The sequence below is a fragment of the Ruditapes philippinarum genome, unplaced genomic scaffold (genome assembly GCF_026571515.1).
Source record: "Ruditapes philippinarum isolate M1 unplaced genomic scaffold, ASM2657151v2 ctg1715_1_1_1_1, whole genome shotgun sequence".
NCBI classification, from domain to species: domain Eukaryota; kingdom Metazoa; phylum Mollusca; class Bivalvia; order Venerida; family Veneridae; genus Ruditapes; species Ruditapes philippinarum.
In genome coordinates, this window is record NW_026866475.1 from 123517 (window position 1) to 139387 (window position 15871).

Consider the following 15871-nt stretch of genomic DNA (forward strand, 5'->3'; position numbering starts at 1 on the left):
TTCTGTGTAAAGTTTTACATGCAACATTTATCTTTGAAAATACTGAAGTTATTCACTTTAAACTTAAAACATGTCTTTAGTATCATATTAGAAAGTCACTTTCCAATTAATTTTGACTAAGTTATAGCCCTGTTGTCACGTACAACGGCCTGTTATTCTTGTTTATACGATAACTTGAGAAGGAATAAGTCCTGGTTTATTTAATAATAGGGACATTACCCATGGACAGTAGATAGCCTATAAGGTTGTTTGAGGTCAAGGGTTAAGGTAACAATGACACTTCATGTAAAATTCTTGTCTGATGAATAATTTAGAAGGAATAAGCCATTGTTGCCACGGCTTAGTAACTCGTGGCCACGACATAGAATCTCGTTCCCTCGGGCCCACGACTTCGTATCTCGTTCCCTCGACCTAAATATCTCGTGGTCACGACTTAAATATCTCGTGGCCACGACATAGTATCTCGTGCGCACGAGATAAATAAAACACATACATGTCACCTTTGTGCCACCGTACATTAAGGCAATTTTTATTTCATACAAGCATTTTAAAGTATTCTTTTTTTATAAATCCAAACAAAAATTTTTGCATCAGTTAATCTTAAATCCGAACTCTGATCTTCAGTTTTATCATTGCAAAATGAAAACACGCACATTATCGTTTCATCTTTAGTTTATGGGCATCGAAATCACTTGATGGTAGATCAGATTATGAGAAAGGATCGGGGTTATGTATGTTAATTTCTCCAACAAATTCTTATGATGATTGTATTGAAGAGGGAAAACTTAAATTTGCCAATGGTAATTATGTGCCTGTCATAACAAGTAGCTGTAAAATTGAATCATTAGAAGGTGAGCGTCAATTGAATCTGAAACTAGTATATTTTGGTAATCAAGAGCTGAATGTTCTAAGAGACACTGGTTGCGAGTTAGCAGTAGTTGGAAAGAAGTTGGTCGAAGAAGATCAAATGTTGGATTAAAATTGTGTCATGATAGCAATAGATGGTCGGGCCAGGTTGGTACCCATGGCAAAAATAGACATTGATACACCTTATTGTATGGGTGAAATAGAAGCTATGGTTTAAGAGTCAGCAATTTGTGACTAAGTCTTGGGCAATATTCAGGGTGTACTTGATAAGCCAAATGAGAAGTGGGTTAGCCGAGAAGTAACAAACATAGCTGCTGTTGTTACTAGAGCACAGGAAGAAAAAGAGAAGTTTCAATGGTCGAAGATAACGAAATTACGGTAGACGTTCTTAAGAAAGAAGAATCAAATGACAATACGTTACAGCGTTTATGGCAGTATGCTAGGGAAAATAAGATCATGAAAACAAAAAGTGGCAACAAATTTAGATATGAAGTAGAAAAAGATGTGTTGTATAGAATATTTGAGACGGTGAATGGTGATTTGAAGTGTGAAACAAGACAAATAGCTTTTCCTAGTAAATATCACAAAAGAGCTATGTCATTAGCTCATGAATCTATAGTGGGTGGGCATTTGTCTGTACGCAAGACGTTGGACAGGATACAGTCTAGTTTTCACTGGCCAGGTATTTCTTGTGATATAACTAGATTTTGTCGTTCCTGTGACATTTGTCAGAAGACGGTGCCCAGGGGTAGACTTCAGAAAACTCCTTTGGGTGAAATGCCAATGATTGACACTCCGTTCCAGAGAATTGCAGTTGATTTGGTAGGGCCAATAACGCCTGTATCGGAAAAGGAAAATAGATACATATTAACAACTGCAGTTGATTATGCTACACGTTACCCAGAAGCTGTTGCTTTACCAATAATTGAGGTTGAAAATACAGTCGAAGCATTGTTAGATATTTTTACAAGAGTAGGTTTTCCGTCGGAAATACTTAGTGATAGAGGTAGTCAGTTCACATCACAACTTATGGAAAAAGTTTGTAGACTTGTTTCCTTGTTGTTTACTAGCCCTTGCAATCCAAAATGTTATGGTATTTGTGAGAGAATGAATGGTATTTTAAAAAAGTAGGTTGAGGAAAATGTGCCAAGAAAGACCTAAGGATTCGGACATATATTTGTCGGCGGTTCTCTTTGCATACAGAGAAGTCTCTCAGTCAAGTACAGGGTTTTCACCATTTGAACTTCTATATGGCAGAACTGTTAGAGGTCCCATGCAAGCACTAAAAGAATTATGGACAGAAACAGAAGTAACAGAGACACGTAATACGTACGAGTACATCCTAGATTTGAGAAATAGGTAAGAACAAACATGCTAGATTACTAGAGAGAATCTCAACAACTCACAAGAAGAGTATTAACATCATTATGATAAGAAAAGACGATCAAGAAGTCCTAAGAAAGGAGACAAAGTTTTACTGCTCCTGCCTTCAACACACAATAAACTTATATTACAATGGAAAGGTCCATTTGTTGTAAGTGAATCAGTTAACAAGTTTAACTACAAAGTAAAAGTAGGTGATATAATTTGGATGTACCACATTAATCTTCTGAAAAAAGAACGAGAAGGTAGTTTGTGCGAGTGTAGCTTTAATAGAAGCCGAAAATAATAATGATACTGGGGTAGTTGCTGACGAAAATCTTTAAGAACTAGTAGACACACTGGGTGAAGAGAAGTACAGAGATGTTAATGTTAATGATCAATTATCACTTAAACAAAAATCAGAAGTTAATGCGTTGCTTCAAGAATTAAATGATATTTTTACTGATGTTCCTTGAACTTCAGATCTTGAATTTTACAAGATTGAGTTGACTGATAAATCACCAATTCGTGTTAGGCAATATACGATTCCATATGCAAAAAGGACAGCAGTAGAGGATGAAATTAAGAAAATGCTTGAATGTCGTATCATTGAACCAGCAAATTCTGATTTTAATTCTCTAATTGTTTTGGTGAAGAAAAAGGATAATACAAACTGCTTTTGTATTGACTTTAGACGACTCAACTCTGTAACAAAGTTTGATACCAAACCAATAGGTAATGTTGATGATGTGATGGCAAAGCTTAAAGAAGATAAGTTCTTCACGAAAATTGATTTGACCAAAGGTTTTTGGCAGATACCAATTGAAGCAAAAACAAGACATCTAACAGCATTTTCTACAACGGAAGGTAGTTACCAATTCAGAAAGATGCCATTTGGAAGTGTCAATTCTGGTGCAACATTTAATGAAATTATGCCGAGGTTGCTTTCCGTAGTGAATGGTACTGAAAGCTAGGTTGACGATGTGCTTGGATATACGGTTACATGGAAGAGACATATGAAAATGTTGAGATAGTTATTCGAAAGAATACGAGAATTAAAGATCACAGTTAAACCTTCTAAATGTATGATTGGATTTGAAAGTATACAATTTACTGGTCATGTTGTTGGAAAAGGACAAATGCAAATGGAAGATGACAAATTGATCAAAATTAGAGACGCTATGCGACCAGAGTCAAAGAAGCAACTGAGATCATTTCTTGGTCTAGCTGGATACTACAGAAAATTCATTGCTTCATTTGCAGAAATTGCTACACCATAGACAGATCTTATTAAGAAAGGACAGCCATATAAAATAATATGGAAACCAGAACATGAAAAAGCCTTAACGACATTGAAGCAAGTATCGACACGATCACCAATACAACGACTTCCAGACTTTTCAAAGTCATTTGTTTCGCAATGTGATGCTTCAGACACAGGAGTTGAGGGTGCATTTGTTCAACATTTGATGATGGTCTGCTTCCAATATCTTACGCGAGTAAGAAATTGCTGAATTGAGAAAGAAACTACTCGGTTATCGAAAGGGAATGTCTTGCAATGGTATTTGGAATAAAGAAATTCAACAAATATTTGTACGGAAAAGAATTTGAGCTGCTTATACAGACCATGCTCTTTTAACGTATATTCAGAAATGTAAAGTTGAAAGTGGCCGCATAATGAGATGGTCATTATTTCTACAGAACTATATAAGTTTAGAATAGTAGCTGTGAAAGGAAAGGACAACGTGTGTGCAGATTACCTAAGTAGACCCGATACCTGAAATGGAAAATTGTAGATTATTCAAATTGTTTGAAAACACTGGAATGTTTTCTTGAGTAGGGGGCTGTCAGAATAATCATGAAGTTTATATGTAGATATGTATCTTACAACGAGTTAATATTTAATAATTCCCTACAGTGATATATTGTTGTAGATGAAAAAACGAGTTAATATTTCTTTACAGTGATACATTGTTTTAAATGGAGTGTAAATATCATGTTTAAACAAGTCGCTGTGCGTATATACATGTTAAATGTCAAATCGGTATAACAGGAAATATGTGAGTTTTAAGAGAGAATTTACATCAGTTTAGGAGAGACACACTGATAGTGTATAGCGTTTATTTTTTGTTGAGAAGAGAAATTGTTGTTGTAAATGGAGTTTTGTTGATTTGTTGAAGTTGGTTGAATGTTATTGTGGTGATCTTGATTGATCAGGGTTTTTTAGTTTCAACTTTTCGGCATTTTCTCTATGGGTGGTTCCAATATTCCTACTTGAATAATGTTGAATCACCCTCAGGATATGTTGCCTGCTTTTTAAATTTGTCTTTTGACGTCTTATCTGTGATACGCAGGCTTCATAACCTCTGATCCCCTTTCAAAATTCCATTTTATTTAGTTCCGCCCATTGTTTTCTCGTTTAGGGCACACGCATTTTATTACTTGGGGACCATACGCCGCTTTTCATGGAATGGCACAGAAGTGTCACATTGAAGGTTCCATGATAACCGCCGTATGAACACATCTGCGGATGTTTCTAAATTCAAATTTTTACTATTTCACGTTTAAATGTTGAATTCTGCTTAAGCCGGTGCTATGGGGCGTGGACGGTAACTTGCACTTTCCAGTACCGTCCATGAACAGGCTCAATCAAACCGAGCCTGCAACATTTTCAATTTTGCCATGTTGGGCTTTCTTTAGGGATTCTGTATTTATCTATTTTATTGGTTGTAATTAGTTGTTTTGGTTGTTGAGTTATATCTGTTTGTGAAGATATAATTAGTTGATATTGGTTGAATGTTTGTCTGGTCAAGATTATATAAGTTGATGCTTTGATTTGAGAATGTATGTAAATATTGGAAGCTTTAGTTTGCTTTTCTGATATTGGTTAGATTTTGTGAAGATATTGTTGGTTGAATGTTTGTGGCTTATACTGTATCTCAGAGTTGTAAAAATATTCATATTTGTGTTCTTCATTTTGTGGTGATTTAATTGTTTTGTTTGATCATAAGTTGTTTAGAGTTTGGGCTCGCCAGGTGTCTAGTATTGTTTCGTATAAAAGACGTATACGTGAAAGATATTTCGTATAAGTGGTTGATAAATGATGTGTGTTTGTTTTGGGTGTAAATAATGATCAGATTTCTTTGTTTTGGGTGTAAATAATAATGAGAGTTTGTTGTTTAAATGTATATATGGCTTTGAGAAAGAAAAAGGTAAATTATCTAAAGAAATAAAATTGTCAACTTAACAATTACATGCTAGTTTTTTTTCCAACAGAGAATATTTCAATTTTTTGTCAGGCGGTGCTGCCCGGCCCCCAATTCTTAGATATTGGTTCTAGTTTTTATTACTGAATCTTTCTTAGATTAAATAACATCAAGGCAGTCATTTCTCCTGACATCAGGGATCTATGCATCATACTGCATATCAAAGGCTAATACATTGTAGTTCTAAAGAAAACGATTTAAAGGGTTCAGTGTTGTTATATTTTTCTGGTCCTTCTGGATCAATGATGCCAGCACTATTAAGTGTTGAGAATTGAGTACCGCTCAAGCCGGTACTAGGGGGCGTGAGGGATGTTGCACTTATTCATTATCCCTCATGTACAGACTCAATCAAACCGAGTCTGCAATTCTTATGTAATTTTGTTGTGATTAATGTTTCCGAGGGATCACTTTGTTTCCAGATTTTCAAAATATACACATACTGAGCTTGCATTCACAACTCATAATGTGCAAAGTGCATATATAAAATGGGCACACTCCTTCGTATATTAAAATTTTTGATAAAATTCAACTTTTAACAAAATTTTAAAGAGATTATCTCTATCCCTAAGTATCTGTTTTTAACATTTATTTCCTCAAATTCTGTCAGTTCCAGTAAGTGACCCATTTTAATGTATAATATGGGACCAAAATAATTCAAAATCAATCCTCAAACCCAAGTGGTATTCAGTATAATTTTATTGAGAACACCTCAAGGTAGCCCCTTCCTAATCTCACAAATTCTCAACTTACCTTAGTTTACTCGAAACTGACTTTATATTGCTGAAAGGTTGAGGACTGTCTTGACCTTTAGGCTATTATATTAGATTTACTCAATGAGTGTGAGTGTAAATATCGATTCTGAATACGGGCCTTAGTACATTATATATATACTACTCAAAATTTGCTAAATTTAAAAAAATTTAAAATTTTCTACAATGTGTTACTTTTGTGTATTTGTAAGAAATGTGAATATTGATTAAAATGAATTAAATGTGATTAGTTAGGAATTGATTTTTATGAAAATAATGACAATAGAAGTGTTCCTTGAAGTGTGCCTGTTGCGGAAAGAGTGTGCTGGACGAACATCAACATTTTGGAGATCACATAGTGGAATAAAAGAATCTTTGAAATCAGGAAATGGTTGGCGTAGGGTGTCTTATACCGAGTATGGTATGCGCGGGCAATAATTACGGCCTGGCCGCCGCATGCTGCTGATGGGCCTGCGGACCTTGTGATGAGGAATCTGGGCCCATTTCACTATGATTGCATGCCTTAGCTCCTGAACTGTTGTTGGTTGGACGCACCGTGAAGAAATGGCTTTCTGCAGCATATCCAAAGCATGCTCAATTGGATTTAAATCCGGGGACTTCGCTGGCCAATCCATGCGGACTATAGTTGCCTCCTCAAAATATCGGTTTGTGATGTGGGCTCTGTGTGCATGGGCATTGTCACCCATAAGAATGAAATCAGGGCCGACTGCGTCAGCGTACGTGCGTACATGGACGTCTAAGATTTCATTGACGTACTCACAACTTCATTGACGTACTCTTCTGCGACAGTGTACCGTTTTCAATGATGTGTAGGTCCGTTTTCCCCTGAGCGCTTATTTCCACCCACACCGTGACTGAACCCCGTCGAAACAGTCGTGTTTTGCAAGGCATGCTGGATCTAAGCGTTCATTTGGACTTCTCCAAACCCTAGCCCGTCTGTCCGTGAAGTCCACACAAAACCTTGACTCATCAGTGAAGAGGACCGGGGTCTAACCAGTAGCTGCCCATGTGACATGAGTCTGCGCCCATTGCAAACGCTCTTTAAAAAGGAATGCTTAGTGCTGGCCTCCGTGACCTCAACCCAGCATCATGCAACCTGTTTCTAACAGTTTGTGTACTAACACGTACATCAGTTGCATTCTGGAAGTCGTTTCGTAATAACGTAGCGTTCGAGAACCGTTGGCGTCTGGCTTGAAGGTCAATAAATCGGTCCTGGGCTTGAGTCGTTGAACTTTCCCGACCTCCGGCGTGGTCCTGCAAGACAGTTCCAGTCATTTGCAATCGGTTCCACCTCCTGGATACCCCAAGGACATGGGCAACGTGCCTTTGTGAACGGCCAGCCTCCAACATTCCAATAGCCCTGTTCATCTCATCTTCACTAAAACGACGTCTAACCTGTCGATTTGCCATAGTTTGTTCATTTCGAACACAGTTTCACAATAAAACGAGGAAAGTGTAGCTGCTTGTACACGTTTAAGTGAAAGCACATGGCCATAAAACACCAAATTTCCATTGGTATGTTTTTCCACGTGCTTATCGTGCAAGGTGTACACGACAAATCGGTTAATTAAGTACACAGTTATGAGGTCCCCGTACAAATGTATCGTTAGCGGAAATATTATTTTAATATGATGATAATAGGACTGAAATAAGCAATGTCAAAAAGGTGATCTTTAGCAAATTTTGAGTAGTATTTATAAAAAAACTGGTCTGTGATCATGACGCGTGCCAATTTTTACCGTCAGGACATAATTTTTAACAAATTTTAAACATCAACATGAAGCATCTTTTGCCTAAGTGTCTCTATCGAGAGGATATTTTAGACTTTTCAATATAAGTCTATGTATAGCTGGGAATCCTCATAGCGGTACTATGATATACTTTAGAGGCATCACAGGAATACATATGACCGTAAGTGGAACGTATTATGACAATCAAACCCAGATTTTTGTTATTCAGACTGGGTTTCTGTTTAGAGTGTACTACAACATTCAGCGCTAATATGTGACCCTCGGGGTCACTTATTGGTAGAAGACCACTAGGTGATTATGCAAACTCTATCTTATATATTTACACCAGTAAAACATGCATACATCTGCTGGCGGTGGTGATCACAGCACATAAACACGTGTCAAATATCAGACCTGGGTATTTTAAGGAATCGGACAAAAAGATGTTTCATATTTTTTCACTGAAAAGTATGTGTTAAAGAAGCAATTTAGAATGTAGCATAATGGGTCGACTTGAACTGAGATATGCTATTGAAATTCTAAGACTTTCCTATCCTGTTGTTTATCGTCTTGCAAAATTCTAATTTTGATATATGAGCATTTCAGCTCATACATTTACAGTTCGAGTTTTGGCTTAACGTCGGTAAAATACCAGATTATTCACGACGGACTACCTATACTAGCGGACACACGGACACACCATAATTATATGACACATATTTCTGTTTTAGTAGAACATGAAGAGCACAAGAAATAATGTTCCCATGAATTCTTTGTCCATTTTTATTCTTACTTTAATATTAGACTTCAATGTGTAAAACTCTTGTTCTGCCATACAATCAACAGTGGTGTACCCCCAAGGCTCGATATAAGGTAATTTGCACTTTATCATTTGTCTGCTTGCTAAGCTCATTAGGTAGAGAATCGGATCTGGTTCCATCCTCTGACAGGGCGACATTTTTTTCCGTCAAATTAATCATTTGTCGCTCACCGTTGATTTAGAAATCATGTGGGATCAGGGGATAAGTATTCGGTCACTAGGGGTGAAACTGGTAAAACCTGTCTAGTTATTCAGGAAAGCCGGGTAATGTCAAACACCCAAGATAATGTGAACGACACTTGATGAAAATAGTCGTATGAAAATTTGAAGAAAGGGAGGGTTGCACATAGAAGAGTTTGTTTCTGTTTTGGTTTAAAAATTTGGGTTAATATTTTTTCACCGGGAAATTTTTAAAATATCTAAGAATGTTAAATTTAAAACCCTAAATTTACTTTTTTAGATCGTTTTTTCAAATAGGGGGCTCAAAATTGATTTTTTAAGCGTTTTAATTCTTTTTCTGGGTAGGTTTTAAAAATTTGGAAGGGGGACCTCCGGGGCCCTTAAATTGGTAAATTTACCGTTGACTATAAATCTCTTGTCCGAAAATGTTCGGGTTTTTTTTCATATCATTTCACCCCTACTTTTAGCAATTTTTCCCCGACGAAGGGTCGTTTTAAATTGGGAGACCACCTCTTTTAATTTTAAAGGTTTTTTTGCATGGAGAGGGCATCTTTTTGTTTTCCCCTTTCCCCTTAAAACTAGTCACAATTATCAGGTTTTTAATTGTGTCCGTTTATTTTAAAAAAAGGGCCATAAAACCATTTTTAAAATCCCCGCAAAGCTTAATCTTTATCAAGGGAGGTCAACATGAAAAGCTTCATGGGAGGTTAATATGGCTTGCTAGAACAACACACACACGCACACGCACACACACGCACACACATGTACATACACACGCACGCATAGCAGGTTCATTCAAAACGGATTGAACATGTGAGGAACTTCGAGTTTTGTAACCGTATTATCGGTATTAGTTTACTTCAAGGACAAATGCGGAATAAAAATAGACGTATGTGTCTTATACGAGTTTATTGGTGTAATCTTCATGTTATACATTGCATTTCACGGACCCATTTGCATTACAATGCATTACTTTTCATTATTAAAACAGTCTGCTATGATAAGTGGTCCAATCGCCAGAAATTCTTCTTCTGTTATAACACCATCACCTTCAATAGAAAGCATAAACTTGAACATATATTTGTTGAGAGAAATATTTTATAAATCGACTTCAGTAGTAACATGTTGCCATAGTCATTAAAGCAATCCCTTTTTCAGGTAAACAGTGTTTGATTATATGGTATGTATATATACACAAATATATAAAAAGTATTAGAAGTTCTTGTTTAATCAATCTAGAAATGTCATAGCCGCACCAGAACTGGAAAAAAGAATAATAAACAAAAATGATAACCGCCCTATACGCGCATGTGCGTACGATACTCGAATTGATTTAAAATTTGACCACTAAATCTTAAATTTGACATCTGCTAAAGCCGATGGCGGGGTGTAGACGGTATTCTGCACCCACGATCGTCCATGAACAGGGTCTGCATTTTTTCAAGTTTTGCCGCTTTGGGCGTTCTCTAAGATTATGCTTTGCTATACTTAAATTTTCATGATATATGTGGCAGATTATTCCTATATAACAGTATCTTAGTCACATGAATATATACGTACATGTCTATAGATATAAATGATAAAAAGTCCCGGGAACAAAATTATGCTATAAAATGATACTAAAGAGTATCTGACATTAATTACATGTACATGTCGCAATACTGAAACATTTACAGTGTTTATCCTAAAGTATCATATAAGTAATTTATATTTTCACAAAAACGACGACGAGTTTGCTGTTTTGTTGCATAATAAATGATAAATGATACAAGATCACTCATTATAATAGTTATATATCTATCATTTATAAAAAAAGATAAGTACATACTTGGATCCATATCAAGGCCTGCAAACAGAGCGTTGGCTTTTTCGTCCTTTCCAAAGATTGCACTCAGTTCGTCTTTGCTGAACTCTCCGTTTCTGTTGAGGTCATACGCCAAGAAACTACAAGGGTCCACATGAAGGGTAACATTAAACCTGGGCTAAAAGAAAGACATCAACTTTCATTTAAACATGTCATAAAAATAAAATTTAAAAACAATGAAAAAACATCATAATAGCTTGCTCAAGTTTAGACGCTAGAACATCCCTTTAACTTTAATCCTTGGAGTATCTTAATATAACATCCTCTAACAATTCACATATATTTTAACAAGAAAGTGAAACCTTTCATTTCAGGTAAGCAATGTACACTCATGTATTCGACATAACAATCTGTATAAAACTTCTGTTATATAGTCCATGCATCGTAACTTAAACATTGTAACAATACACATTACAACATTATCGACCCTTCCAATACAGAACACGTCTTAAAAGTCTATATATTAACTTATATAGTTCTTGATTCTTGACAAAAATGAATGAAAGCAACCTTGTTAATCATTATTAATCTTATCAATACAGTGCGTTAGAAACATAGCGGATAAATGTTATTTTAAAAGAAATACACTTTCGTGTAACTTTCCTTGTATAAAATATACATCTCATTTCTGCCAGTTGATATAATGATACCCAAAATGAGGTCATCTTAACAATGCTAAGACAACGAAGCTAAATGTGAATAAAATAATTTTGTTCCATAAATATTTAAAAGTTTTAAAGTATACTTTTACACAAATGTGTCACAAGGAAGCTTAGATATTTTACACATCTTAACATAATTTTAAGTGGAACTTAAGTAATGAATTTAAAACTAGATACTTAATTGTCTCTTAATAAAGTTATTTTTGAAAACTAGAAAATTTGCTCTTTCAACTAACAAAGTGTACATTTTTCGGTAAAGAAAAATAATCAATGTAAATAGTTTCAAGTACCGACTGGGCACTTCTGCGAAACCTGTATTCTATACCAACTTCCGCCTCCCAGTCTCTATCTAAATTCATGCTTCCTCCTCCGTAAACTTCCAAATCACCCCTCTCGTAGGTATATGTGGCACCATATTTGTCACCACGAATTCTAGGGTAAAGGGAATGTCTTTCATCATCATTCGTGTAATGATATCCTCCATCGTCAACAGAATGGTCACCTCCTTTTCCACAAGCATTCACCATCAATACACATGCAGACAGCATCAATAAAATCTTCATTTTGAAAACCTGGAAATATGTTTTACATTAAATAAAATAGATAAAATTGAAACTTCAAAGAATGCCCAAAAACATCAAAAATAAAAAATGTCACAAGCAGGGTTTGATTGAGTCTGTTCATGAACGGCAATGATAAATGCAACTTAACAAAGCAGAACTCGACATTTAATCATGACAAACATAAGGAATTTTTGTACTTAAAACATCTCCCCTTATAATTTGATCCTCTAAGAGAGATTTTAAGCTAAATTTTTTGTTTTCAAACAAATATAATAAGTTATATAAAATTTTTCCCCTACCCTCGGGGAATTTTTGTCTTTTGTTCTTATTCGTGTCCCGAGAGACGGCCCCACCGATTTTTGTGCGAACAGACGACACTCTAGTGATGACTAGAACGTAAAAAATAAGACAATATATACGCTGAGACAGTTCCTTGATCGTTCGGATTGGTTGATTTGTCTTCGTGTGCGTGAAATACTTCACTAATCAGTCTTAAATTTATATAAACAGGATGGTTGTTACATAATAAAAAGAAACTTATAAATATTCTCTCGATGATCTCGGCTGCCATCATCTGACCACATGTTGTCAGCGCATGATAAAGTCTGGGTGGGGGGGCCCAGGCATTTTATTCCAATTAATGTAAAGGGAATATTTTAAATAAAATTTTTTGTCAGGCAATTTTCTTACTTAAAAAAACCCCGAAATGAAAAAAGACTTTAATCTGGTGTTACAAATTTTTCCCTATTATTTTCCTTGAATTTTTCGAAAAAAAGGGGTTTTGGTTTTTTTTTGGAAAACCCCCCTCCTAATAAAAGTTCAAAATTTGGGCTTTTGAAACTATAAAAAAGGGGCTTCAATTACTGTTCAAATTGGCACAAATTTTAACCGGGAAACCAAAATGGCCCTTTTTGTAATTTCCCTTTTTTACCATGGCAACGATTGGGATTTTCTGAGTTTGTAAAAAATTTTCTTTTTTTGAGTTGACTTTCCAAATTTCAAAAACTGTTTCCCAAAAGTTTTTTGCAACTTCTCAATGGATTGAGATAGAGTCAAAGGCTTTTCAGCGTTGGTTACACTTTACCTTAAGGTCGACCTGGGGTCATTTTAGCCTCTCACAAGTCCAAAATTTTCTTGGAGTTGAGGAAGTCTGCCTACTCCTTCAAACCCCAAGCAGAAGGGGATATATCCCCTCCTCTGGCAACCCCTTTATCTATCTTTTTGATAGGGGATGGCGCCGAAAAAGTAATCACTTTTTTAAACGAAAACAAGTTTTGGGGGTCTAAATAGGGCATTTTTTTTCACTATTTAAGGCCTCAAAAAGGGGGGTGTTGAAAAGGCGCGAAAAGACGTCTATGAATGGGTTAAATAGTAACTTTAGCCTGGCACCAACAATTCCACAATTTATAAAGGATGTACCACATTTCTTTTTATTTTAATCGATTTCTTGATAATGATGTCATAGAGTAGCGTTCGCTTTGTTCAGCTAGAAGTTATATATTTCTTATTTAGGACAGTTTTGAATTTGCTGTTCCGTTACATGAATAAGTGATTATAACTGAACAATGCAGAGGTCGGATGATATGTTACAATATATACTATTTTTATCTCTGTTCCTTAAATACAATGACTCATACTCTTAAGTAAAGTTTATTTCTTACATGTGAAAGATACTTCATTTATCAAGTGGCTCGTGACAATAGTAAGCGTTCCTGTTTAATAAAACGCAAGTCCATTGCAGCATTGATGTGCTTCTGCATCCAATAAAATTCGACTACTCTAAAAACGTTACCAGGAAAATTGAATTGCAGTTGAGGATTTAAAAATACTTCCGCACGTTTTTCTGCCAGGGGATTTTGGGCCTTATTTTTAAATTTTTAAAATTTGCTTTTTGTAAAGGCTTTTCAAAGTTTTCCTTTGTAAAAATCCAAAAATTTTTGTATTTCAAATTCATTCGACCCAGATTTGGGACCGATGTTATTTTCCTTAGTCTTTTTGGGAAAATTGTTCAAACTTTCTTTTGTTTGTTTTTTTTGTAATTAAAGTGTTTTAATGTCTCTAATTCTTTTTCTCTTATTTAATTATCTTTAATAACATTGTCGAATCAACAAATTACATGACTATAACAACTGTTTGTGATCAGCAAGTTATATCATTTACATCTTAAACTTAAAGATATACTATGCTCAAATTTGATATTAGAAAATATTGATAATTGCTTCACAGTCTCTTTATAAATATAAAATAAACATGTTTTAACTTCACACTAAATAGATATGTTATGTTTGAAACTCTACACACTGTAAGTGGTCACAATATGAGTATATGTTATTAAAAAACTGGCAGATCTTTTTAAGAAAGGATCAACCTTACTTGATCTGTAATAGGGACAGCAGCTTCCCATACAGTTTGTTCATTTTTTATTCAAATAAGGCGCATTCAGTAAGAATTTTATAGATTTCAATGCATTTCTGTGATTGAAATATTTTACCCAATGATAAGCATGGTATATTTCTTTAAATATAACGTTTCGTGGCATAACATGCCGCGTTCATACTATTAACTTGAATTTTCTAACCGGTGCTAGGGAGCGTATACAGTAGCATTTATGAAAAATTACCGTTCATTAACAGGGTCAATCAAACCAAAACTTCAACAATTTTATGTGACTGATTTTTCCTGGATTCCTTTTTCTAATATAACCCATTATCTTCTCAAGTCTTACATTTACCTATTTTCATAGACAAAGATCTTGTACCGTTTACTTCATAAATTTTTTTGACTCGTGCTTGCACGTGTATGTGATATATTTCGATTTAGCTTCCCTAATTCAATGTCTCTCAAACTGATGAGCCCAGAGACGCTGCCTAAAAGGAATATAACTTCTAACATATAAAACCTGAAAAAATAATACAACATTATTCAGAATATCTACGCTAAGTAAAGTACAAGTTTATGTACTTAAATACAAATTACAAGTAAAAACATGTTTCGTTTACTTGAGTCTAAGAAACACAGTATGTAAAACAGAGAATAGTGATAAAAAATATCGTGTCAAAACTGTAACACACAATCATGCACTTATTTCAATAATTAAATCCATGACTTATAGATTTGTTAAAGATCCTGTAACACATTTTTTTCATGGTTTTATATCATAAATTTAATGTTCAAATTAAGATTTGTCAATATTGCAAGTTCCAATAAGCATTATTTATAAAGATATTACAGAATTTAACATTTCATGTAAACAAAGGGAGGTAGTTAGAAATTTATTTTCTATAAATTTTCAAATTTTCCAATAAGAAATGAATGCATATAATTTATTGATTTAATATAATGTGCACAAATAGTTGCAGTACACATTTTACATATTCTTTGGTGTTTGAAGATTGTTTTATTTGCATAATTATATACATATATAATTTTGCAAGTGTGGTATAATAATAATAATAATAATAATAATAACAACAAACCAGGAAAACTTTTTAAAAAAAGGGTTGCATTTAGGAACGCCTCAAATTAAGGTAGAATTGTCATTTGTCTTCTTTCTAAGTTTTCTTTCAAAAAAAAAAAAAATAATGCACGGGAACAGACAGAACGTGTACACCCGTATTTGCAAACCTCACACATCTTATTCTTAAATTAATGTCTGTAAATTTCTGTGTACAACAGCAGTACTATATCTTTATGTGATGTATATTATTTCTTCCTCCGTTTCAGATCCATAAGGGGAGCAGTGGCGAAGTGGTTAAGGCCTCTCAACCCAGAGATCATGGGTTCGATC

The 15871-nt window shown here is 34.8% G+C and overlaps 1 protein-coding gene across 1 annotated transcript; it reads right to left on the reverse strand.

The window, feature by feature from the left end:
- Nucleotides 1-9887: 9887 nt before the first annotated feature.
- Nucleotides 9888-12121, reverse strand: LOC132732598 (uncharacterized). Its single transcript, XM_060719076.1, has 3 exons — nucleotides 11812-12121; nucleotides 10824-10977; nucleotides 9888-10044 (listed from the first exon to the last, which is right to left on the reverse strand). The coding sequence occupies exons 1-3, from the start codon at nucleotides 12082-12084 to the stop codon at nucleotides 9965-9967; spliced, it is 507 nt and encodes a 168-aa protein (XP_060575059.1). The 5' UTR covers nucleotides 12085-12121; the 3' UTR covers nucleotides 9888-9964.
- Nucleotides 12122-15871: the final 3750 nt, after the last annotated feature.